The 27,305-nt window shown below is 39.6% G+C and overlaps 1 protein-coding gene across 16 annotated transcripts in view; it reads right to left on the bottom strand.

Annotated features, from left to right (window-relative positions):
- The window catches only part of TLE4 (TLE family member 4, transcriptional corepressor), a 155,256-nt gene that overhangs the window by 58,012 nt on the left and 69,939 nt on the right, over positions 1-27,305 (bottom strand). For 9 of the 16 annotated variants that reach the window (XM_025281638.3, XM_025281641.3, XM_025281645.3 and 6 more), the window contains 2 exons: positions 16,697-16,901; positions 15,438-15,454 (listed from right to left, as the gene is read on the bottom strand). In XM_025281638.3, coding sequence (XP_025137423.1) covers positions 15,438-15,454; positions 16,697-16,901 — 222 coding nt within the window. The remainder of the gene's footprint in view (positions 1-15,437; positions 15,455-16,696; positions 16,902-27,305) is intronic. The other 7 variants (XM_025281642.3, XM_025281639.3, XM_025281635.3 and 4 more) reach the window with 1 other exon arrangement.

Raw genomic sequence — 27,305 nt, 5'->3', positions numbered from 1 at the left:
ATTCAAATACATTTCGGTACAATTTCCATTATCATAACATGGAAATGCACTGTTCCAGAGGGTGCTTTAACTTCCTAATAAATGCAGCTTCTGTCTATCTTTGCCCAGGTTTTATAAACATTTTTCTGGCCTTACTACATATTCCAAATCCTTTACTTGCCAGGAAGGCAAATTCCTTGACAGTTATCCACCTCATGCATTGTGGGAAGTCTTGCCAGTTGGTGCTTTTAGACAACTCCCAGAGACCTATTCAGAGGGACCTTTCTCCAAAGGCCACCCACCTCCACTGACCATCTGGGCAATGAAAACACACTCTGTAGCCTTTCAGTCAATACGCAGAGAGAGAAGCCTTCACTGTGAGGCATTTTAAGGGGGGCAATATGCATACAAGCCTCAGCCAAGACGACCTTACATTCTGGTTATGATAGGGAAACTACGGGAAAATACATGCACAAATGAAGCCTGAGGAAGACCAAATGCAAAATAAAATCATCGAGCAGAAGGACAGTGGCTTCTCCGACACTCAATCATTTTCAGTCACACTATGTTGTCCAGTAACCTGCACTGATAATTCCTCATGAATAAAATGCCAGCATTATCATCTGCAGCTATGTTGTTGACATGCTTTTGCTATTTCACTAAAAATACCATTAATTTTCTGGCTTCACAACAGCTGAACTACTCCCCATTTGAATATACAAAAGAGTATTTTGTTTAAACCAAATTAAAAGCGTTCCAGTAAATGACTTCCATTCTGCTATACTATTTTAGCATATACTGTTTTTCTTAATCCTCCCTACCTCCATGTCATGCCTGTCATCTCCCAAACCCAAAATACTTCCATTATTAAAAAAATATATTTTTAAAGCTGGGGAGGGGCAATCCAGAAATGATTTGTTATAGCATTCCCGGCCAGCAACACACCTGAAGGGCATTAAGTACAGTGCAGCTTTTTTAAGGTTATAAGACACGGCGGCCTTCTTAATTCTCTCACCTCTGTAAGCCAAGGTACATAAACAGCAAGCTAGTTCCCAGGTACCTGAAAAGAAAACAATTCTAGACACACACACACACAAACACACACACGCACAGACACGACCTTCCATTTCCCATCTAGATAAGTTCCGACATCCCCTATTTAAATCAAAATGAAAACCACTACTCCTGCCAAGCCCTCCTGGCATCTCACCACTTTATTTGTTCCCATTTGTATCTAATGCTTTTGTCAACAGTTCAACAAAAGTCAAAGCAAACAACCCACTGCAAACACTGGGGGTAACAGCAACAAGCAGGAATTCTTCACAATTATCCAGCCCAGCTGCTCCGAGCTCCTCCGGGCTGCTTTCATTTACAACAATGTCAACAAAAGGCTGAAACCCAATAACTAGATGGGTCAATACGGCCACTGTATACCCTCTGGAGGAGGAAACGCTGCACTCCTCCTTCTCTGCTTCAGCAAACATGTAGAATAATGCAGTCAGATGGACAAGTGCTTGTCTAATCATTTGTTATGTGAATTATTCAACGACTTGCCCAGTAAACTACTGAACAGGGCTCTTTAAATATTTCTGTGGCACTTCCAGCTGTCCAACCACGGAAGCACATGAAAGGGACAGGAGCAGATGAAAACAGAAATCATGACCCGAGTTGGCTCCAAGTGATAATCTTTAATCTAAGAAAGCAGAGTCTTTACAACTAATCCTTTTAGGTCTAACCTTGCTGGGCACTGTCACTACAGATCCACACTTCCCTGTGGCCCAGACTGAGGGTGGGGCCCAGTGAAAAGCCATTCAGGGCAACCCACGACCCTGGTGCCTTTCACAAGCACTGTGAACAGGTACAATATACACTGATGATTTTTAATGAAGTATTTTAAAAGCCTCGCTAGGCCTGGAGAATCCCAGGGACAGGGGAGCCTGGTGGGCTGCCGTCTATGGGGTCGCACAGAGTCGGACACGACTGAAGTGAGTACGCAGCAGGCATGTTCTGCACGTGTGTGGGCTCAGGTGTGTCTGGCTCTTTGCGATCCCATGGACTGTAGCCCACCACCACAAATTCTCTGTCCATGGAATTTTCCAGGTGAGAATACTGGAGTGGGTTGCCGTTTCCACCTACAAAGCAAAGTTTAAAAGTACTTTTTGTGAAGATGATATTTGACAATGTCAATTCTCTGGCCTAATTTTGAATAAAATGTCGATGTTTATTTAACAAAGAACTATTCTGAGATGTAACAGTTTCAAATCCTCACTTCTCTTTCTTTTCTCTTAAACATATGGCTTGTGAAATCACATATAAACCAAAGTGCTCGATAAGAGGGGACTAACCCAGGGTCTGGGCACTCATTCAGTTTTCTCTTAGGACCAAGAGGACATGTCCACCCACACCCTCTGCCTACCTTGCTCTAAACCAAGAGCTGGGTATCAGGACTCTGAAATTTCCTGCCCAAAGGCCCACGTGCAAAGTCTAACCAGTCTTTTTCTTGGAGTCTCCAAGAAAAAGACTATTAGCGTGAGCACACCCAGACCAAAGGGGTGCCACTGGGGTGTAAGGAAGCTTTGACATGAGAGTTGGGGCATCAACAAAAAAATATGTGAAGGCCCACGCTGTCCGGCAATGAACTCCTACTGGAGCCTGAGAATTGTGAATTCAAACCTGGCCTTTCAGATGATTATGAAGATATATTTATTAACTGAATTTATAACTTTAAAATACTTAAACATACAATTTGAGGGACTCTATTTGTAATCTTTACCAGATCCCACAAAGGCTAAGGGTTGGCCTAACAGGAAAGTATCGTGTACAATTTTGGGAACCTCATCTTTTGAGATTGTCCCATCACCAAACATTCCACTGCAATACTGTGTGTGTATAAGAAAATGATGTGAGAAATTTTTCCCTTAAGTACCATTTGTTTTTATAGATTCATATATCCACAACAGTAATGAAAGTATGATTTTATTTCTATTAATACTTTAAATACATATTAAGAATTAAAAAGTTAAAAATAGAATTCAAGGATTATTCCTGATTGCTGCACCAGTATATATGGCAAGAATAAAATATCAGGATGCTGGAAATCTGTTCCCTTCTATATTATTTGTGTTCTCTTTCCTTTTCCAGCCTTCCACAACCAGATTACAAAATTACTGCTTTTAACACACTTAACATCTGTCAAACACAGATGAAGGAAACAGTAGAGATTCAAACTCATTCAAACTCATTTCCTCTCCTCACTATAGCCAGCTTACTCACTGCCATTTACTGCTGTAGAATGTTCATTTCTTACCAGGAATATCCAAACAATTCTTAGTTTGGGGCATAAAGAATTGTGCTTTCAAAAAACAAATATTTGTCCAGGACATGAATTCTACTCCCTCTTAAAGGTCTTTCATATTTCCTATAACTGTTTTATTTCAGAGGCTGCCTTCAAGTAACAATTACAAAGTTGATAAACTTTTAAAAAAACTCTTGAAAGAAGAAAATTCCATCTGAAAGTAAAAGAGGCTATTTACTGGAGGCAGCAACAGAAAACTTTTTTTTTTTTTTTCCAATCAGAGAAACTACTTGAAAAGCAAATGAGTGGAATTCAAACATCCAGAAGTCTGATAATATTTTAGCTCTATGGGCCCAACTGTTTCACTGATTCCTACAAAATGGTATCTGAATAAAAGTAAAAGGCACCATCAAGATGGGAAGCCTACAGAACTTTGCCACTGGCACTGCCCTTGGTGTTTGCTAAAGGTTCCCTTTTTGCATGTATTTGCACACTAGCCCTGGCAGCTTCCTCAGAAGATTGCCTTTAGAAGCTAGTCCTCCAAACAGCACAGACTAGTTCTATATGTACATTTTAAGGGAATCTGGGACTAACTGGAAGCTCAAAGAAATGAAGAGGAACGATTCATTAATGCATTTTTTTCTACTCAGAAGGCAGCATATCCCAAGTTGCATACTTCAGCAGGAAAACAACTTGAGGGGCGGGACTATACCTAATTTTACTATGCATCCCAATGACCCAATGCAAGCCTATTTGCCCTCCAGCTGCCAAACTGACACCTACTAACTTACTTTAAATAATTTAGAAGGCACTGCTCAATTTTCAAGTTCATCTGTCAAGACCAAAAGCTTGCGAAATCAGAAACCATTAAAATAATAATCTTTGTTTAGCTGTCTAACAGGAAATCAGGAAAATCTCTCAGCTACAGAGGTACAGTTGTTCCTTTTTAATAGCCAAAGGAAAACATACAAATTGACAAGGAGTTCTTCCTACTTATATGCCCCTCAATATTAATGACCATCAAGCAAATCAAATGGACTAGCACGAAGTAGAGTTTTGTCTAAGACATTTATGAACAAAATTTCTCACTTCACATGTTATACATAACAGACCACAGCCAGCATGAGACACTTTATAGTAATAGTCTTCCTTCATCCCCAGGAAAGAGGGCTGACCCCTAAGGGAGAATGGAGACTGAGGAAAAAAGGGTAGGAGAAAAATAGGTAGAGAAGAAAACTGAAAATGATGAGGGTGAGCAAAACAGTTTACAAGGGAGCATCTGCCACTGACAGGAGGAAGGGAATACACACAGTCTGTGGAGGGTGCACAGTGCGGGCAAGAACTGAAGACACTCCCGTCAGGAGCGGGGGAGTAACTGCAACTCCAACAGTACCAAAGTACTGTTCCTCAATGTGCCTCTGTTTAGTCACAGTTTGCTCTCTTCTCCCAAGGACAGAACTGTCACCAGCTCAATTTAAAATTTCTCTAAATAAGGTCTGACTAGGTTACTATCAGATTTTATTATCAAAACAGATTCCAGCCTAAACGTCTGATTCAGGAGTCTCATTCTGACTAGTCCAATATGGTTTGGTTCTAATCCCTGGAGCAGGGACTGGGGCTGGTGCAAGGATGTGGAATAAGTCAGAGACCTTTCAGGTCCAGATAGCTGTGGTGTAAACAGAAGTGATTATTTCAATTTTCTCTACAGATTATTTTTTCAGGGCAGTCCAATAAACCCAATAATGCCCAGATTTACTAGGACATTTTTTATTCATTTCCCTATATACCCGAAGGTATATAGCCCTGAGACTGCTGTGGGGCCAAACACCCGCACTGCTTCATGCAACACTAAGCTACATCTCCCTTCACTTGCAGCTCCACCATCCACTTCTGGGCCAGACCCTGGGGAATACTCCAGATTACCCCTCCACACACAGTGTCACAGGCACAAGCCCACGTGGGCCAATAAGTGCCAAGAAAAGAACAAACTAAAAAAGATTAATCCACAGATGTTCATGCATTTCACATACACTGTGCCCCATGGTCCGTTGCTAGGGCAACGGGAGACCACCAGTGCGCGCTTTATTGGCTTTATGAAGTGCGTCTCAGGGACTACAGTCCGAGAAATGCTGCATAATAATACTGAGGCTTTTCTGAAGCCTTGTTTTCAGTGTTTATCCACATTTAACCTTCTGAGTATTATAAAGAGCATCGTTATGCACAGCCTTCAGCCCCGCCTACCACCACAACTTTCTGTTTAGAAACATTAAAAAGTATCTCCTGGGGGTCCATTCCGGGAAGATTCACGTTAAACTGCTCAATCAATTCCACCAGAAAGAAAAAAAAAGGCCTACACCCATTTAAAAGATCACTATATTAATGCAGTCGACCATATCAACCATTTCTGAACAGTAAAGCTACAAAACCAAAATACACACATGCCCCTTATTTTCTATGCATCAGGAGAAAGCTTTGCTTTTGAATATCAGGGGTCGGTTTTAACCAGATAAAACAGCTGAACCAGTGAGCCTGTACAGAAGTCTCTCCCTGGCCTACAGAACTTTCTGTAATGATGGTACTCTCCCACGGCAGCGCTGGCATGGCAGTTACAGGAGCCACACATGGCTGCCAAGGACTTGAAGTGTCGCAAGTGCAACTGAGGGACTAGATTTTTACATTTTATTTCATTTTAACTGATTTAAATTTAATAGCTTGCTGTGGCTAGTGGCTACCATATTGTACAGTGCAGTTTTATTGGCTTACCAGACAACTACGTAGGTTTGGAAAAGTTTATAAATACACTGTCTCTTCATGCTTTTAGTTTCTGCTTAATTCATAACACACCAACTACAAGTAAATGTACACAGAACAGTATTCAGGACTGTGGCTGCCTCTTGCTGTGTGGCTCCAAACAGCCTTCGGTACTCAGCCTCGTGAGCCTGGTTCTTTGTCCCACAGGCCCCAGGGATGGAAGAGTGACTTCCCTCCTCCCCCACCCAGGGTGGGAGGTTAAAATCACAAATGTCACAAGTCTCAGAGCAGTAGCACAGATCAAGTGTTAATCTAAAGGGAAGGGGTGGGTGAGGGGGCAGAATACAGCCTGGCGGGGGCAAGGGAGGATCTGGAATGAAGAGGAGAAAAATAAAGCCAGTGAATAGATCAATAGAAGCAACAGCTTACATTCAGATTCACAGGAGAAAGAACACACCGAGACAATCATTTCCTGGGAAAAGCTCAGGCCTAATGAGAATTTACTCTGCGCCTTTCTGTGACAACCAGCCCTTTTGTGGCACGGGCTTGTGACTGACAGGAACCCAGGGCCCCTTAATAGGATTTCCATATTATTTCCAACACCTGCCCAGAAGTTATTTGTTTACATTGAAGGAGGCAAGATTCTCAAATCAGACATCTGCTTCTAGTTCAGGCATATCTTAGGAAACCATCTAGAAAGCAGCTTTGTTACCATGGTGACATTTTTATTTTCCTCCTTTAGATGGCTCAAAACATTAGCATTTCCAATTTTATTTTGTTGTTCAAAAGGCCAAATGTCGCTCAAGAAAACAGAAGTTTAAAGAAAGATAAATGAATTCTCGAAAATTTCTAAAATAATTAAAATGGCCATAAGGAAGAATAAATAAAAATGAGGTGTTGCTATATTGCCTACTGGCTTCTCTCACTGGATGGCATCACTAACCTGTTAACCTCCCTTTGCCCTCCCCTTCTCTTAAATATGAACACTCAGCAACTTGAAAAGTATTGATTTGGGAGGGAAAAGAAAAAAATTCAAGAATCTTTAGGGCATGTATGATACAATTAAATAGGGAGTCCATTTTCATGAAAAAGAATTCCTCAAGCTCACCCTACAGTCATGGTGAGGGACAGGAAAGGGTAAGCTTGTCGTGAACATCAGTGGCTGATGAAGGGATGGAATATTAAACAGTGTGAGGGAAGAAAGGTAGACTGCTTGTGAGAAGACTTCATGCAAGTGTATGCTGCTGCTTTCCCCATTTTTAGTGAGCAAAACCAGAGGCATCACTGAACCTAGGGATGGGGGAAGGACGGGGCTTAGCCACCAATTACATCTAAACACATAAACTGGAATTACAACTATCACACATAAACAGGAATTAAAATGACTATACTAGTTTTGTTTTGTGTGTGTGTATGTTTGGCCATACCATGTAGGACCCAGGATCTTAGTTCCCTGACCAAGGATCGAACCTGTGTCCCCTAAAGTGGAAGCACAGAGTCCTAACCACTGGACCACCAGGGACTTCCCGAAAGTTCTATTAGTTGACACTTAAAATGCCTTTTTAAAGTTGTAAAATTTATTACACACAGAGATATTTGGACTGGTTCTGAAATAAGGAATCTGACAAACTCATATGATTTACTTTGTTCAGTTTTTAGATTCAAAGTAAAACAACTAAGTATTCAACTCTAAGATTTAGTTTTGATTTGCTAGACCTAAGCAGCATTTAGTTTTGAAATACGATTTCATTAGTTTCATCTAACAGCAAGTTTATTTAAAAGAATCCAAAACTCCTGCAGCAGGTATTAGCCCTCAGCAAACTTCCTTTCCTCTTTCATGAAGCTCAAATTTTGTTCAACCATGTCCCAAGGCACCTGCCACGGTAATTATTAGATATGACTCCTCTTCACGTTCAAAATTAAAACCCTTGTTAGCGGCTGGCCCCCAGGTGCAGAGAATCTTTAACCCAGAAGATATGTGGAGTACTTCAAAGCACCATAAAACAAAATATATAAGTTGGATAGAAGTAAGTGTTGCAGCAGAAATAACTCAAGAAATAGAGAAGTGAGGATATTGAGCATCCCTGTAGGTAATTTTATGATTTTTTCAGAGTGGGCTATGGTAAGTGTTACTATATATGAATGTAAAAAAGATGGTGAGGCATTCTTTTAAATAATTCTTTTGGAAGAATTATCTACATTTTGAGAAACAAATGCTTCTAAAATTCAAATGCCAGTTTAAACAAATAAATATTGAGCCCTCTTAAAAAGATATGTTGAATAAAAAAAGTTTATGATGTATTATTTTTGCAAGAGATGAAATGCAGTCTAATTAAGAAAATTAAGACATATTAAACTCTGGGATGAAAATGTTTGTCTGGAAACTAAGAGGGTTGATTTATGGAGGAAAAGAATTAAAATGCCCTTGCCAAAAATCATCTGGGGAAGGCAGATCCCACAACCAGTCTGCCCCTGTTAATTAATATTTGTTCTGCCTCAGTGATTGGTAGAGGAGGGTGCAGCCAACACGGCTTCCCCAGTCTCACACTGATCCCTTCATGCTCACCACCTGAGGACCAGCTATGCCCTAAAGATATTTATTCATCTGTTCAACAAACAAATAATTACAACATATTTTCTGGAGTTAGGGCACCTGTTACATTTCACCCATGTAAAATGCCTAGAAGCAGGTATCAATTCAATATTGAACAAATTACTGCAACATAATCCCGTAGATAGTACTAAATTCCTGATTATTCTGTGATAAGGTAATCCCAAACAGGAGTATGGTAGAAACAAATGTCTCCACAAAGAACTAAAAAAGCAAGCATAATGCTAAAACACTTACTTTTAAATTATTGTCTTATTTTGGAAAATTAAATCCTTGAAGGGTAAACTTTAGAACATTAAACTATTTCCCTACCACTCAATACTCAAAATGAAATATAATTACCACCGTGCTTATTTGGCTAATGGTATGGCCAACTGGTAGAAGTCCAGTGAGTTACTGGAGAAGGCAATGGCACCCCACTCCAGTACTCTCGCCTGGAAAATCCCATGGACGGAGGAGCCTGGTGGGCTGCAGTCCATGGGGTCGCTAAGAGTTGGGCACGACTGGGTGACTTTACTTTCACTTTTCACTTTCATGTATTGGAGAAGGAAATGGCAATCCACTCCAGTGTTCTTTCTTGCCTGGAGAATCCCAGGGAAGGGGGAGCCTGATGGGCTGCCGTCTATGGGATTGCACAGACTCGGACACGACTGAAGCACCTTAGCAGCAGCATGGCCAACTTTATTGTTGAAATACATCCTATAGTATAAGATTAGTATTGCAAAATTCACTTCTGGAGCAGGACTGAATAACCGAAGAAAACAGTTACATTTCAAACTCTTGGAAAAACGCCTAGAGTAGTAAGTAACTGCTTTGAAATTCAGAGAAGTTAAGTGACTTGCCCATTGACACACAGCTGACCTAGAGAGATCCTAATTCTACCAGGTGGCCAAAAAGTTTGTTTGGGTTTTTCCATGTTACAAAAAAGCCCAAATGAACTTTTTGGCCAACCCAATATTACAATTTCCTTCCTACTCATGCTTGATTTGTCCTCCCACTCAGTTTCACAAAGAAGGAAAGATTCTTGCCCTTAAGGAGCTGAAAATTTAGTGGGAGAAACCCACGCTCTGTTGGAGCACAGGGCATCTAGGACACTACCCACTTGAAAATATATTTTTTAAAGTGTATCTTAAGCAATTACATGTATGTTTGGAAAATGGAGTTGGATTGCAAATACATGATAGTCTGTGTCTGAAAGTAAAAGCATACAAATAGGATCCTATCTATTTTATTGATCATCAGTATACATTTCTAAAAATGTTACTGCCTTGATCATTAATAAACTTCATTGAACATACATGCAAACCTAGATGTCATTCTTCTACCCATTCCCTCATCATAAGAAAGACTCTTCTTGGTGCAATGCAGCAGAAAGTCTTCGTGACACCACTGGGAAGTACACAGAGACATTCAGAATATGGGCCACCCTATAGGAAGGCTGGCCCAGGTTCTTCAACAAATTAGTGGCACAAAAAATTTTAAAAGGAGGGAAACTCTTGCAAACCAATTATTTGAAATAATCATAGAAATCTGTTTGTAGGCTAGATATTAGAAGCTATCAAGGAATTATCAAGTGATTGAGGGCATTATGGTCACCAAAAAAATGTCCATTCTTTAGAGAAAGTGTTCATTTTAAGTACTGGAGTACACAGGGGTAAAATGCATGCTGGAATCGCCTCCTCTGAGGACAGCTATGGCTATGTAAACTTGGGCAAGGCCTCAACACCTCCAAACCTTTAATCATATACAAAATAATAAACAAAGCTTTCCTCACCAACTACCTTCACGATGAAATCTGAACTATGAGCTATGCATGCTCAGAGATCAGTGGGGTTGACTGCATAAGTAGGGTTTCACATAATTTTTCAATAGGTTAGAGTGGACAGAGTCCAAGTTACAGCCCTTAATGATACACCCTTTCTCAGATTACTGATTTCTAAGGGGACAGCAGGAGATAACGCAAGCCCCGCTATAGTTTAGTTTGTTGGTGGTGGTTGTTTTTTAATTATATCCTCTCTTTATAGTATTTTATGGATTTCAACTTTAGGCCTTTGTCTTCTAAAGTCTATAGGCAATTCTACCAAGCTTTCTCAGGAAGGGTAAGACTACACAGGTGCATGGGGAAGGGAAGTGAGTGTTAAAACCCCAACTGCCTGGGTTATCTACATTTTGAGAAACAAATGCTTCTAAAATTCAAATTCCAGTTTAAACAAATAAATATTGAGCCCCCTTAAAATTTAAAGAAGATTATGTTGAATAAAAACTTTATGATGCAATATTTTTGCAAGAGATGAAATGCATTCTAATTAAGAAAATTAAGAGACATTAAACTTCGGGCCTCTCCTACTGGCCCACCCTTCCTCCTCAAGTGGCTTCTTCTCTGTTTTCTCCCACAAAGGACATGCCAAGTGGTTAAACATATTAAAGGCACACTCTTTTCTGGTGGATATTTTTTTGCAACAGTAAAAAGAGACAGAAGGGAATAAAAACCAAGTCACACAGGTCACACAAGACCCTGGAACAGAATCTTTCACCATTAAATTTTAATGCATAAAGTGAACCAGCCAACAGAAGTAACCATTCTGTTAATTCAAGCTAAAAACCCACTTTCACCTGTAACACTCAACTAATGAGGCTAAAGGGCTTTCTTGGCCTGAATCATACCCTTGAATTTGAACAAAAGAGCCTTAGTCTAATTCTCCATTGATAAACCTTTACTGACAACAGAGAATAACCAGAGACAAGAAAAAAAAAAAAAAAAGGCAAAGTATGACGCTGGAGTCATCTACACAGAAAAAATATCAAAATATAGCGAAGACAGGAAAAAGAGGCATTGCCATAGATACAACTAATATGCAGATTATTATGAAGACCCTTAAACAAAAACAAGGAATCCATTCAGGAGCAGGTAACATAGCAAACAGACCCACAGAAAAACATTTCACTTGAAAAATATCTTTATGTCTTTTTTTTTTTTAAAGTGCACTATTCATACTTACTATACCAGCAAAAATTACAAAAGCTAAGTTCAGGATTGGCGGATTGTGTGAAAACATACTCAAATATTGCATCTGGCATTTTTAAATGTTGCAGCGCTTCTGGAGGTTCATTTGGCAATGTACAAAAATCACTAAAAACGATCATACTCTGATGATGCATATGGCACTTTGGGAAAGACAATCCAATGAAATAATGAAAGTAAAAACACCACCACTTCGAGGAAAACAATGTAATTATGCTATATTTTACAATCAAAAAACTGCAAATTCCTCATGGGCCTGACTTGAGGTTACTGCATGCTGGAGAAAACAAACAAGAATACACAATATACTTAAGAAGGACTTAGGAAGTAATAAGGTTAGCACAATAATACCAACTTGGGAGAGGCCATGGAGCTAATCAATAGTTGGTGATAGTGAATTTTGCCATTTATATTCAAGTTGGTCTTGATTTTGGTGGCTATTTTTTGCTAGGAGGTATAGTAGTTGGTGATAGTGAATTTTGCCATTTATATTCAAGTTGGTCTTGATTTTGGTGGCTATTTTTTGCTAGGAGGTATAGGCATTTGGGGTATAATAAAATTAATTTCTCAATTTCAGATTCCTACTAAGTTTTAGGCAATCTGGCCTTCACAATTCTTAATCCTTACCCTCACATCAGTCAATGAGGTGGAAACAGTGATGTGAGGAACCTAATGATATCCTCTCATGAACTGAGACCTCCAGCAGCTAGGGAGCTCCTGGAAGCAGATGGGAATGTCTGCTCTGTCACAACTGTGGGGACACCAACTTCTGCCCCTCGGCACACAGGAGGGATGGGCGGAGGAAGATTTTATCACCTCAGAAGATATTTCATTGGTTTCACATGGATCTTTTCAAGATAAACTCCAGAAGATGCTGAAAAAGCTCCCACTCAGGAAGGAGAAGTAGGAACCTCTTTTGTGCTTTCTACCCTTCCAACTAAGAGTGTGAGTGGACCATGGTCTGTACTTCCTGCCATGTTCAGCCTCTAAATCCAGGGCTTACAATGGGCACATGAACGTGGGTACTGGATGGCCAAGTGACAAGCAGGTGCCTTGGATCCTTCCTATAAAAGCCCCAGAACACACAACATTCTGCTTCTCCTCACCAAATAAAGTGATCCTTGGGTTCCTACAGTGCTTTCTCTTTTAGGTTCATATTTACATTCTCCATCCTTGTTGAAAAACGTCAGGTACAAGTCTGCAAATAACAGGCTTATGAATGAACTTGGCTACTGGAGCTATAGAAAACAAGATCAATAAAGCCAACAGTACTTGGTTTAGTAGCCACAGAACCTTCAAGAAGAGAAAAGGAAGAAAAAAAGACCAACACTTTAACAACGGAATTTCCTTCATTTTTACTTGCCACCTAAAGGTAAAGCACCTTAATTACCTTAATCTTTAGAGTAAGTTTAAATTTATATTTTATAAGCTATTCTGAAATCTGTCCTGTTTAATAATCTGTAACATCAAGAAAACATTTTAAAGTGTCTCTCACAATTAAACCCATCCACAACCTCATATAAATCAAAATTTTGCTACCATATCAAAATGTTACACTGGGACTATATAACATTGCCCACATCCTCATTACATGCAACACTAATTACTACCAGCAGATTCAGAATTTTCTGCACATTAGAGGCTTTTAGAGAGCTATAAAAAATTTCAGGCACCATTAATTTAAATTTGTATTGAAATTTCCTTTTGACAGATGGCCAAAAATTACTTATTATTTAGAGTACCAGAGCAGCCTGTTTGCACATTAGAAGAGGAAAGGGAAAAATTAAAAGCAAGAAGGAAATTTATGTCACGTTCATTACCTGTTAAATGTTAAGGAGCATTATCCTGCATGAATAAATTATTTCATACAAGCCTGACTCCAGCTGCAGGCAACTGGCATGCTCCGGATGATAAAAACCATCTCCAGTCACACAGCAGACAATCATAAAAAGCCCCTCTTAACCAGGAACCACTTATGGGAGGATGAGGACGATCGATGGAACAAGCAACTAACTGCTTTTCTGAGTGTCACAGAACACATTTATAAAAATTAGTGAACTATTTCACCCAGCAAAGCCACAGGACAGCTCCAAACCTGACAGAGTGCAACTTCAATTCAAAAACAGTACCCAACAAAAACATCTATTTATAGCTACCATTCCACAATAAATCAAGGCAAAAAGCATCCGCCTCTATTTCCTTTTGCTTTTCCCCTGGCTTCCAAGCTACACAGATACTCCCAGACTCATCTTGAATGATTATATACGATTTCAAAATATACCCTACTCTGGCGTGAGGAACTATAAAATGAAACTGATGCAAAAGTGTGCACTGGAGTATAAATATTTTCAGTCTTCTGGGAGTGGGGTATGAGAGGAGGCTTCTGTTTAGCTCACTGGCCTGCCTGAAGGTATGTATTTATCATATGAAGGCAGGGAATGGTTATGTCACTGGCCTCAGAATAACTAGGCAGGCTTCCCAAGGGCTGCTACCAGCAAATCCTGGTCAATGCCATTTACGTACTACTTCCTAAGTACATATGTGCGGAGAACTTACTACACTCTGATTAAGAGAGCTTTTGAGTTTAGGTATTGATGCTCATACTAACAGCAAAGTACACAACTGTAAATGCAAAATTAAATAATTCAAAGTGTGCAGTTCCTATTTGTCAATGTTGACATTTCTATGGGTATGCAGATACCCTTCCAAATTACAAAGATTTTTGAAGGGTAAAATAGATATATTTTATTTTCTATCATTTAATGGCTTCGGGGAAAAATTCTACTTCCTCTTTATTATTAAAAAAAAATAAGGACTAAAGAAGCATTCAAAGTGATAGCACAGGTGGTTTCAAGGGAAGATTTTAGTTTCTGTATGCATAACTTCATTAAAAGCTCCAAGAGACGTAACTGCATATGCTCTAAAACATTCAACTACTGTAAAATACAATGAATTGACAGCATCTGTGCTTGAGAACTTCCTTTGCTTTCTAATCTATACAAAATATAAATGGCATGTATAACACAATTATCCACAATACAGCAGCATATTTACATTGTGCATGATCCAAAAGTTATCAAGCAATTTCATACTTTACTCATTTCCTGCCACAGTTGCCTGTTTTTCTTGTTTCCTTACTATATGAATTCAGGTATCCTTAGCACACCTCATTATGGTATTACACAAGCACATCCAAATCATTAGGCCCTAGAATACTTTTCCTCTTTCCCTATAACTTCTCTATAAAGACATAGAGGAGGCAGGTAAGACAGATGTAAAACCCAAGGAGAATAACTTGCTATACTGGAAACCAAGATGTCATTAAACTAAAACAAAACAAAAAACAATTCTTTCTGGTGAAGAAAAATGCTCTTAAATGTTTTAATAAAGAGTTTTGTAGGCTGGAACTGTTTCCCAAAATATGTATTTCCTTATAAACTGATTTTTTCCCCATCATTACCTATCTTACAGCCAAAGCTTAACTCAAGAAAAGCAGTTATTCTTTTTCGCATGGCAAAGATATAATAAAAAGAGCAACACAAGCCAGATCTTGTAATTCAATCTTGGTCTATAAATCTTGATTCTGATAGAGAAACAGGACCAATTTTTTCAAAAATCTCAAATGCACAACTGAAAGAATCTAAAAATGCAGTTCACCACTATTTGGTAAAGCCCATCAAATCATCTTGGTAAATCTCAAAGAATCCACTACTAGATTTATTCAAATTGTTTACAGCCTGATGGCAAGTCATTTCTTCATCTGTAACTTTGAGTCCTACCTTGATGGAGTCTCTGTCTATAGGCAAAACAGCAGCAACAAGGCAGGTCAAGAGGGGAGAAGAAGGCAAAAAAGAAAAGTACCAGTTAGTTTACATAAAATCATACACTTGTCAAATTTGATCTCTACTAAATAATAAATAACACAGATGTCAACTTTTCTGTAAAGTTAATTAATTAAAATTAATTACTTGACCAGTTCCACAGAGCACCAAGCTACGTTTGACATAATTTCAGAAACCAAAGCTGGATATTCTTGTTATTTATACTCCTTATTGACTTTTCCACTTAAGTGTTTACAGACACGCCTCAGTTCTGGACCATAGCACTAAGATAACTATATGACAAACAGTACAGAGTTTCTAACATCAGAGAAGGGAAATTTATGTTTATGTGATAAAAATCATTTACCCAAGATTATAATTCATGGTAATGGCACTGAAACAAGAAGAGATATGGGGTTTTAATTATAACCACACCCTTCCGACCAAGAACCACCCATCGTAGGACTAAGTAAATTCCCACAAAGGAATGCTGGGAGAGACTTTCATTTGCTTTTGTGTCATTAAATAATAAAAGCTATTAATAAGCACCATACCAACATATAGTTAGATCGCAATGTGTCTGCATTATCATCTATTTCAGTGGAGGGAAGAAACCAAACTAGAAAGAACACAACTTAAAATCATTTACATAAACAACCGTGTTGTTCTTATACACAGAAATGAGTTAATTTCATGCTTCTAAAGAGACTGGGTGAGAGAGGTAGTTAAACCAACTTCTCAGTTACTAAGACTACCTAAATTATTTTCTTACCTGCAAGATTTTCACTGCATTATACAGACTGACCTGATTTAAAAATAATAATTAAGTCTGTCAAAATTATGAAGTGAGCCTTTATCAGTAAAACCTTCCCCAAAATGGATTCGGTCAAAATTAGCTAATAATGCCACTCACAATTTCAAACACAGAGCACTGTGGCACTTCATTACTGATTTAGACTTGGGGATGCAGCAAAGGATCAGAGGCAATAACCAGGAAATGTGTCCCCCTATACCTTTGGGGAGCGTATTAACTCTTGCCAGTCAATAGGAGATCACTGTGCAAAGACTGCTTCCGATCATTAATTTACCTTCCAGGGGAAATCCTTTGTTTAGCCACAGGTAAAATGAAATCCAGAAACAGGCAAACAACGACATCCAGACTGACCCTCAGCAGCAGACAGGTGATACCAGACAGACATTCTGAGAAAATCACTCACCTCTTTGGTGATCACTGTCATGGTGCTTCTTCTCATCTTTAATTGGAAGGTGGGACTGGCCTCCCAGGGCACTGGAGAGGGCCAGAAGGCCGGCACTGCTACCAATGGGCGGAATGGCAGGAGGCTGAAGCCCCGAAGGGTGTGGGGTCAGAGGCACTGGCAGACCATGTCCATGGGATAGATGCTGGGCCTGGAGTTGCTGCTGCTGTGAGAAACGAGACAAAGATATTGAACTTGTTCCTTGTATCTGAGTCACCCCTCAACAACAAAAGGAGAGCAAAGTGCTGCAAGAAGACCCTGGAAAGCCCAGCACCCATGAAGGAAAGATTTATCCTTTATAAATACATATAAAGGGTCACACATCCCATATATATATATATATATACACACATATTTTTTTTTTAAGGGAGGGAGATGAATAATAGAGCAATGCTATATTTTTTACTTGGATTTGTTGGTTTTGCAATGCACTGTAAATAACCAAATTTTTAAATAATGAAATTATCTAGGTTACTTTTAATAGCTGAAATTAGATTTCTTCAACAAAGCGACTGTATTTTGGTCTCCAAAAACATAGAGCCTCACTATAATACATCTCTAATCAAAACATATATGTGACTAACTGTTAAAGCAGTTATGCTGAAGGAAAAAAAGCTGAAAATTGAGAAAACTAGTGTTAAACAGTTCTCCCAGAACCGCTGCACAGCATGCGGCCAGAGTTAATTTGGAAGAGAAAACCTGAATTAACAACCCAGAAAAGGAAACTGGTTGCAGCCACCGTTTTAAGCCCTTTAAGTGTCCTCAGCGGTACTTGAGCAAATTACTAAAGAAAATCTAATGTAGCAAGGCTTGGGTCCTCCTGTAGGCTTGCTCAATAATGCTGAAATAATTGGGCACTCTGCGCACGTTTAGTGATGCTCGAATGAAAAGCTAGAGGCCTGCCCTTGTACTCTTCTCCAGCGGCCGCCTCTGTGTGGTGACAGGTTTATCTGAGTGGGACTGTGATGCATGCACCAGTAACTGTGCTGACAAGAGTTTAAAGTCATTTTTACCAGCACACACTGGCAACACATGGAGAAAGCCCTCAAGAGGCTGGAAGGGGAGTGCTTGACCTCCGCCGAAGCAAAGTAAGGCTTCGGGAACCTCAGTGGGCGGCCCTCCCTGCCTCTTCCAAGGGGGAGGAGCGGGGCTCGGTTAAGTTAAGCATGTCCCTCAACAGGAGTCCCGTCAACCAAGACTCTGCTTAACAACGTTCTGTCAGAACATGTGTTGAGAAACTCTCAGACTAACTTCTGTAGTGATTACATTTTAATTACTACCTTGAGAATCACTTTTCAGGCCTATCCTATAATACCTAAACAGTCTTCTCTATAATTTTCTTTCCAAGCAGGACTGCACAAAATAGCTTTCTCAAAAATGTGTGGGGTGGCACCTTCTGCTTCCCTTCACTGGTAAGGATGATCTTAAAAGTACTTCAGCAGTTGTGACCAAAAAATATGAGCACAAAATATTTTCTAAACATATGGAAAAAAGGTCTATGAAGAAACAAGGCCTTTAGGTAAACATATGGCAAATTTATTTCAAAACCTTGTTCTATTGAAATAGCCAGAAAATTGCTCCAATTCACTTTCTTCTCTAAATCTTCTAATACTTCCTTGTGTGCACAGGATGGGCACGTAGCCACTTTCTATCTCATATGAAGAGTCCAGTCAGCAAGCATTTATTAAGAGCCTGCATATTGCCTAGAGAATCCCATGGACTAAGGAGCCTGGTGGGCTACAGTCCATGGGCTCACAAAGAGTTGGACACGACTGAGTGACTAACACTTTCTCTTTATGTCCTCTTACCACCTTTCCTAGGCTCTAAGCTTTGTGAGAATCCGCATCTGACACACAGCCTAGCTAACTGCAGACACAGAGAGGTTCACACAGTATCTGAGCAATTAAAAATGTTTATTTCATTATAAAACATTAAAAACAAACAAACAAATCCTAAGCTAAAAGCAGTGTCTCAGTTGCCCAAGTGTTTCACTTTTCTGTCTCAAAGGACCAAAAATAAGCGCTAACAGCTTCATTTTCCCATTCAACCAGAACTTTCCAAAGGTGAAAAATATATACCCCTAGTCTGCAGCACATGCGGTTCACAGTGAAGGCTCACCTGTGCTCTATTCTATCTCATAATAGCTCTAACACTGGCAGTCTGCTCTTCTCCACTGTGCCTGTCTTAGGAGAGAGAGGATCCCTTTTGCCTTCCAAGGCTCAGACTCCTCGCCTTCACCTGCCATCTCTTTTCTTCTCTCTCCCTTCGCTGCTCCATCAATTCTCCAACTCTCTGCTGCTGGTTCTGTCACTGATTTTGTTCTGCTGCTTGCAAGCATCATCTCTAGCATTTTAACACCTATCTAACACCTAAAGATCTTGAAGTAGCAATTTTTCAGGAGGGGAAAAAACACTATATTTTAATCACTTTTTGTGTTCTCCACTGCCCCTAACAAAATATCTTCCATATAACTGGAAGTGAATAAATGTTTATTAAGTTTAAATAACCTTCCTTTACTCTCTTCAGCTAGGTCCGTAAGTATATATCCTAGTCTGTGCAGAGCCAAACATCTTTAAAAACTAGTGTCAACAACCCCCTCCTGTATACACACACACAGCCCTTACTGCTTAATTCCCCATAATCTGGATTTCAGGCCCATCAATCTGAAAAACTGATGACCATTCAGATAGCAATTTTTCAAGGTTTCACAGTGGCTTTTCTCTCTGACATATCTACAGCCAGAGCCAGTATATCCTCCTTATGAGACTCTCCCCTACCTACTTTGGAAACCCAAAAGTGATCACTCAGTCTCTCTTTGTTACCTCTCTGAATGCTGTTAAATTTCCTTCTAGACTTCTCCTTCTGTTCACTATAGAGTCCCAAGCCTTTTGCTGCATTCCTATGCTCCAGTACCCCCGGTATAACTCCTTCCCATACAATTCTACTTGGCAGTCCAGCATTACCTGAAAATGTTTAACAAAACCCATCCCCTAAGTAACTTTCGCTGCCTCAAGTTACCAGTCACCACTCATTTGTTTTCCTTTTGTGTTTCTATATCCATCATCCTGGAATCCTGTCAATTCTCAGTCCCACCATATCAGTTAGACCCTCAGCACCCCATACTTTGATTAGTACAAATCTGCACTAGCTCATTTCGACTGCAGTGAACCCACAATGCATCATCACTGCCAATACTTTTTTCTCAATCCATGGCCGCTCCTGTCTCTTAGAACCACCTCTTCATTACTTATCGAAGTTGTTCTCAGCTATCCTGCTCAGCTCATGTTTCACCGGTTCTGCAAAGGCCTCTCCAAACACACCTTGCGTCTACTATCTCATAGGACTCCCTCTATCATTCACTGGCACAGGCTGCCTCATAAAGGTACTGTTACTCATCTGCTTATGGAGAAGACGACCTTGACTTGTCAACAAGATTGTGACCTTCCGGGGAGAAGACAGACGCCTCAGGACTCTGTACCCTGGCACCTGGCTCACCACTATTTAGTCATATGGCTGCATATTTAAAGTTTTGGGTAAATTAATTTTCAACTAAATATAGAGTTCCTATATATCCTCTACCCAACTTCTACTAATGCAAAAACATCTTACATACCTGTAGACTTTATCGAAACCAAAAATCAAAAAAAATTACATACCCAGAGAACTTATCAAAACTAAAAAATTAACATTGTACATTACTATTAATCTAACACAGAATTCATTCTGATTTCTCTAGCTTTCCATTAATGCCATTTTTCTGTTCCAGAACGCCACACTGCACTGAGGTTTTAATTTTTCACTTGTTTTTATAACAAAATTATAAAGTCCTTTCAAAGATTTTATGAATGACAACATCCAAATTATAATCGTAATGTTGAATAGATTATGCCTTGAATTTAGGAGAGAAAAAAATGAGAGGGGGCTACCCATAAACCCATTTTATAAGTCATCCATTATAGATACAAAATTTTAAACAAACAAGAACACTCAGGGCATCCTATAGAAAGGAACTATTTTTAGCAAGTGTTTAAAATATAAAACTATAAAATAAAAATGAGGTTAAGTTACCAAAAGATGGATGATAAAAATGTAAGACAGATATACTGAAATACTTCAGTAGGTTTTTAAATGTTTACATCAATAAAAGAAATCACTTTCTATATTCATTGGTCATTTTTAAGCTTCTTTGTAAGTCTCTCCCTAGAAACTAGCCTAGCAGTAGAGTGACAGGTATAATTGATAATGATTCCTGGTTAGTCAATAAAACCAATGTATTAGTGACCATCTTTAAATAAAAACACCACTCTAATCACAAAGCAACGGGGTAAAAAAAAAAAAAAATGTTTATAAGGAAAAAATAAAAAACAAACAAAAAAAGAGCAGGGAATACACGGGAATACACTATAGTGCCACTTGAACATTAAAATAATATATACTCTATGTAACCATAACTGAAAAACACTGACAAAGATATACATATTGGAAAAATTCTTCTGGCTGTGCCTCCTTGGCCGTCACTATCTTGGGTGCCTTATTTAAAAAAGAAAACACTCTCTTATCTCAAACCACAACACAAAATAAAAAAATTTTTTTTTTTCTTTTCCCTTGATAGGCCATTCAAGAGAATAAACACTAAAATGGAGTGAACTTTAAGCTTAAGCAAATAAGTACTCCATCAGGATAATTAATTTAATTGTGAAAAAGAGCCAGTAATTATTTCTGAAAATATATAGCAATGAGGTAGTAGATACAGCCTCAATTCTGTTAACAGTTTTTACTGAAGTTTCTTAAACAAAGAATTATCTCCTCACAGATTCAAGTTTGGAATGAGGGCAAAAAGAGAACTACTAACGGATCAAGTTCAGAGGAAATGTCTTTCTGCCAGCAAAAAAAGAAATTCTTTTTAATCAAATGTCCCCAACTCCTTGACCAATTCCTGAGCAAGAGCAGTGTGAGTGTAGAGGTTCAGTCTACACAAATCCCTGGAAACTCTAGACAACTCCAACTGGAAACCAAGCAGAGGTTTTCTTGTCCAGCACCTCTCACTCTATAATTCTATCAACAGGAAAATCCTGCAGAGATTAAAAAATAAAAAACAACAACTTTCTTAGAAGCAATGACACCCTAGTAGCAATGACCACACTTGGTGCCATATCTTGGCTTCTTTAAATAAACAAACAAACAAAAAAACAAGGTGAGACTGCTCCATCTCTTGCCAGAAAGTAAGATTAACAGGTATGACAAACAGGACAATGGGTCAACTCGAAAGGGTGCTCACTGGCGAAACTTGAGACAATTCAAGCATCATAAAGAATAAAAACTGTAATAGATTACAACATAATTTTAAAAACAGTTGCCAGGATTAGACTCCATGGTACCCCCAAGAAAACAGGCGTACTGATGGGTCATGAGGCCAAGAATCAGAGAAGAGTTCTCAGGACCACAACCACGCTTCCAACCAGTTGGCCAAGTTGGGTGTACTGAACATGTGTGCCCCGACCCAACCAGAAGACCTGATTCTATGAGGAAAGTAAGAAAGAGACCAGACACAGGAACTGGGCAAGAGAAGGCAACAAACTCTGAAATAAAGCAGCAAGCACAGAAAACACCTGAGACTGGGCTGGTATCTATACTCCCTGGGTTGTGAAGATGCCCTTTAGTAGGAACCCTATCCGTGCGGGCTGAGATGAGTCTGAGAAAGGAAATCCTGGATGATATGTAAGGAGGCACCATAATGAAGGGACATCAGAGTTACTCGGCTAGAATCTTTATCATCTCTGTGAGCAAGAGCAGGTCACTTCATGACCTCAAGTTTCTTTATGTAAAATGTGGGAAGAGGTATAAAACCTACCTCTCCAAGGCTGCTGGGAAAATTTTATAAGATTGAGCATATAAAACCCTTAGCATGATGCCCAATAAATGATTGTTTCTATCATTGGAAAAAAGTATCCAAAAGTCTATATTTACACACCTACTCACTCACTCACTGGGAAGGAGCAAGGGGGAAGGCAGGAAAGAATATTATTTTAAAAGGAAAAGAATTTAGAATTTACCACCTCATTACTCCAAATCTATTCACAGCATCAAGAAACACTAAAACCACTGGGTGAAATGTTGCTGGGGAACAGGTTATTCAGTGTCAAAGGATATCCGCACAGATGATTAGCTTCAACAATAATGTGATACAACTGGGAAATACACAACATCAGTCAGGGAGTGTTTTCACTAAAAATACTTAACCTGAATCTAGGTGGCTCAGATGGTAAAGAATCTGCCTGCAATGCAGGAGATTCTGGTTCGACTCCTGGGTTGGGAAGATCCCATGGAGAAGGAAGTGGCAACCCACTCCAGTATTCTTGCCTAGATATTCCCATGGACAGGAGTCTGGCAGGCAGCAGTCCATGAGATGGCAAAGAGCTGGACACAACAGAGCAACTAACACTTTCACTTTCAAACATGAGAAAAGAACTGCCCAAGTCCAGATTGGAGGGCATTCCATCAGACTGTCATTTTGAAGATTCCAGGTCAAAGTCATAATGTGAAATGTTTGGGAACTGTTTCTCAGCAGTGTGAGAGAAGACTTAAGAGACAGCACAACAAAAGCACTCCTGTACGTGCAGAACAGATTGAGGGACAATTGCTGTGAAGAAAGATGTGGTATCAAGGACATTTTCTGGATAAATGTGAATATGAACTATACACTCCATAGATGGATGTCTTAACTCTATCATGCTCATGCTGGAAAACTACAGGAGATGCCACTGATGTATTAAGGGGTGAATATTATCAAGTCTTCCTCTTTCAAACAATTCAGCACACACAAAATATAAGTCTTCTGTGTGCATGTATACACGTACAAAGCAAAAGTGACAAAATGTTAATTGGTGAATCTAGGTCTTGCCTGGAGAATCCCAGGGACGGGGGAGCCTGGTGGGCTGCCGGCTGTGGGGTCGCACAGAGTTGGACACGACTGAAGCGACTTAGCAGCAGCAGCAGCAGCAGCAGGTCTAGGTGATGAGTTGTTGCTGTTGTTTAGCTGCTAAGTTGTATTTGACTCTTTTGCAACCCCATAAACTGTAGCTTCTCTGTCCATGGGATTTCCCAGGCAAGAATACTAGAGTGGGTTGCCACTTTCTTCTGCAGGGAATCTTCCTGATCCAGGGATCAAATCCACATCTCCTGCACTACAGGCGAATTCTTTATCACTGAGTCACCTGGGAAGCCCAGGTGATGAGTACACTTTGTTTTACTGTTCTTTCCACTCCCCTGTAGTTGTAGAGGTGGGGAAAACGGGATGCACCCTTCTAGCCAGAAAACTGGGAGTTCCTGCTCTGAACAAATCTCTCTAGCAAAAGCTAGAATATAAAAAAGAACAAAGGAAGGAAATTTACAATCTAAGCTTATTCCTTCTTGATGATTTAAAACATGAGATTTACTGCAGGGGAAAGATGGGCATTTACAGTAACCTAAGAAAGATTATCACTGCAAGGGTAAGTTTCTCACACCAAAACCACAGATCTCTCTTGTCCTCAAAATCTCTGAATGACCTTTAAGGGGAAAACAGGTAACAAGTAAAGAAGAAAATTCCATGAGTCCTGTTCCAAGGATTCTACTGTCTTAACTTGCAGTTTTAACTCAACAAAGTAATAACAGCAAGAAAAGGAAAGGAAAAAAACTTGAATTGTTATATTAACTTCCCCATCAGAAATCCTATTAGAATTTCTTTTTTTCTGAATTGATCCACAGTTTACTAGGAAAAGTATTTCTAAGCAAATCAATAACTGAAATAAAATTTCCTGGAGTTTTTTGTTTATAAACTACTTAAAGAAGTTTTTGAAGAGATTTTACATATGCACAATGGAATATTACTCAGCTATTAAGAAGAATGCATTTGAATCAGTGCCAATGAGGTGGATGAAACTGGAGCCTATTATACAGAGAGAAGTCAGAAAGAAAAACACCAATACAGTATATTAACGCATATATATGGAATTTAGAAAGATGGTAATGACGACCCTATATGAGAGACAGCAAAAGAGACACAGATATAAAGAACAGACTTTTGGACTCTGGGAGAAGGTGAGTGGGATGATTTGAGAGAATAGCACTGAAACATGTATATTACCATATGTGAAACAGACCACCAGTCCAGATTCGATGCATGAGACAGGGCGCTCAGGACTGGTGCACTGAGATGACCCTGAGGGATGGGATGGGGAAGGAGGTGGGAGCGGGGTGCAGGATGGGGGACACATATACACCCATGGCTGATTCATGTCAATATATGGCAAAAACCACTACAATAGCCTCCAATTAAAATAAATTTTTTAAAAAAGAATTTTTTGAAGAGATTTTAATACATTATCTTACTTAAACCAATGCTTCCATTTTGTGTTGGAATCAAGCTAAGGGATCCTGCTCAGAAAAGTTTTCTTTAGTTACTTTACAGTATTTTTTAAAAGTAAAGTTGTATCTGAAAAGCCTATCTACTTTAGGTTTTTCAGTAACCCTGAAGTTGACCTTAGAACTTCAGATGACAGATTAGTTGCTTTCCAACATTTTTGACCACAACTAGTGTGTGTGCATGCTGTACATCTGCACAGAATACACAAGAAAATGAAACAGTTTAACAAATGCCAAATACTATGTGTGGCACACTTCTGTATTTTCTATTCTCTTCTTTTTCTAAATAAAAAACGTTCACTACTGATTTCACTACTTAGTCAATCTAGGAACTGTAATTTGAACAACACTGAACCAGGCTGTGATACTGAGATTTACCATAAGAAACATATATTTGGTCTTAGTTACACTTCCAGACACAGAGCTCCAAAAATCCTTGGGATTTCCGAAGCAAAGAGAGCAATAAAAGGTGCTTTTTGTTAGGTTAATGAGGTGACTTTTGGAGGGCTCTTAGGGGTGGGAGCTGGTTGCTAAGGGAACCAGCCACAGTTTTAACTGGAAAGTTGGACCTTTCAGTCTCAGCCACCAGACCTTCAAGGAGAGAGGGGAGAGTAGCTGGGACTGAAGTAGTCACCAGTGCACTGCCACTGATTGGGGCCAACTATGCATATGTGATGAAACCTCCAGAACAACCCAAAGGACAAGGTTGGGAAAGCTACCAGTCTGGTGGAACACTGGGAGATGTGGGGAAGAGTAGAGCACTTGGAAAGTGCGTGGAAGCTCTGCGCCCCTCCCCCATGTCTTGCTCTGTGCATCTCTTCCATGTGACTGTTCCTGAGTTACATCCTTTTATTTAAAAATGGGTGATTTGGTATGTTAGGGCTTCCCAGGGGGCACAGTGGTAAAGAATCTGCCTGCAGGAGATCCAAAAGATACAGGTTTAATCCCTGGGTTGGGAAGATCCCCTGGAGAAGGAAATGACAACTGATTCCAGTATTCTTACCTAGAAAACTCCATGGATAGAGAACCCTGGAGGGCTACACTCCAGGGGGTCGCAAAGAGTCAGACTTATCTGAGCAACTGAGTACACACACAATTTGGAAAGTTAAATGTTTCTCCGAGTTCTGTGAGCTGCTGTGGCTAATTAATTAAACTAAATGAGGAGACTGTTAAAAACACAGAATAATCTGGATTTAGGGCTGGTGTCTAAGGTGTAGGGAGTAGGGGCATTCTTGTGGGGCTGGCCCTTAGCCTGTGGGGTGTGATGCTATCTCCAGATGAACTGTCCGACACACCCAGCTGGTGAACTGCTTGGCCATCTGACAAACTAAACCACACTGAAACTGGGTGCAGAATTTTACAGGCCAATACCTGCACATGTGGGCCTAATTGTAAAGTACGGAACACAAGTCCTCACCATCCAGCCCAGTGAAGTACCCGCTGCCCCAACAGGGCCTTCCCTCGCTAGGGAGTTCTTAACATAATTGCTAAGTAACGATTCATTTGTAAGAATTAGAAACAGCCCCTTTGAGGAAGTGACCTTAGAACTAAGACTTGAAGGATGAGAATGAGAGCATCTTGCAGAGAGCGGAGAGAAGAGAATCTGAGATGAGAGGAAACAGCTGCAAAGGTCCAGAACTGGAAAGAAGCCTGTGGTGACAAAGGAAGAAAAGGAAGTCTGGTGGGAACCCAGTGAGCAAGGAGGAAATGGGGTTGGATGCAACATTATGGGAATCAGATAATAGACAGAAAGGGCTTCACACTTTCACTTAAGAATAATGAGAGCTTTAAGCAGTGATGAGTTTGTTTTGTAAAGTTTGAACTTTTAGCTTGTCCATAACTGGTATAAGGTGGATAACTGTATGTGTTAACCTCCTCAACCTAGATAATTGTATGGTTAGCCTCATCTCACTTTCTGGCTTATTTCTTTCATTTTCTTTAAGACATCTTCTGATGAATAGATGCTTTAACTGAGTAGTATCTTTTCCTTATGGTTTGAGCTTTCTGTGACCCATTAAGAAATCCTTCTCTATCCCAAGATAAAAAGTCTTCTTGGGTGTTTTAAAGTTCTGTCTTTTTATATTTTTCAGGTGGACTTCTGCATATAATGAGACAGGTGGATCCAATTTCATTTTTTTCCCCACAAAAATAACCAATTAACCCCCTA

The sequence above is a fragment of the Bubalus bubalis genome, chromosome 3 (genome assembly GCF_019923935.1).
Source record: "Bubalus bubalis isolate 160015118507 breed Murrah chromosome 3, NDDB_SH_1, whole genome shotgun sequence".
Lineage (NCBI taxonomy): Eukaryota > Metazoa > Chordata > Mammalia > Artiodactyla > Bovidae > Bubalus > Bubalus bubalis.
Note: the sequence above shows the minus strand (reverse complement) of the source record. Positions and strands in the feature narration are given on the sequence as shown.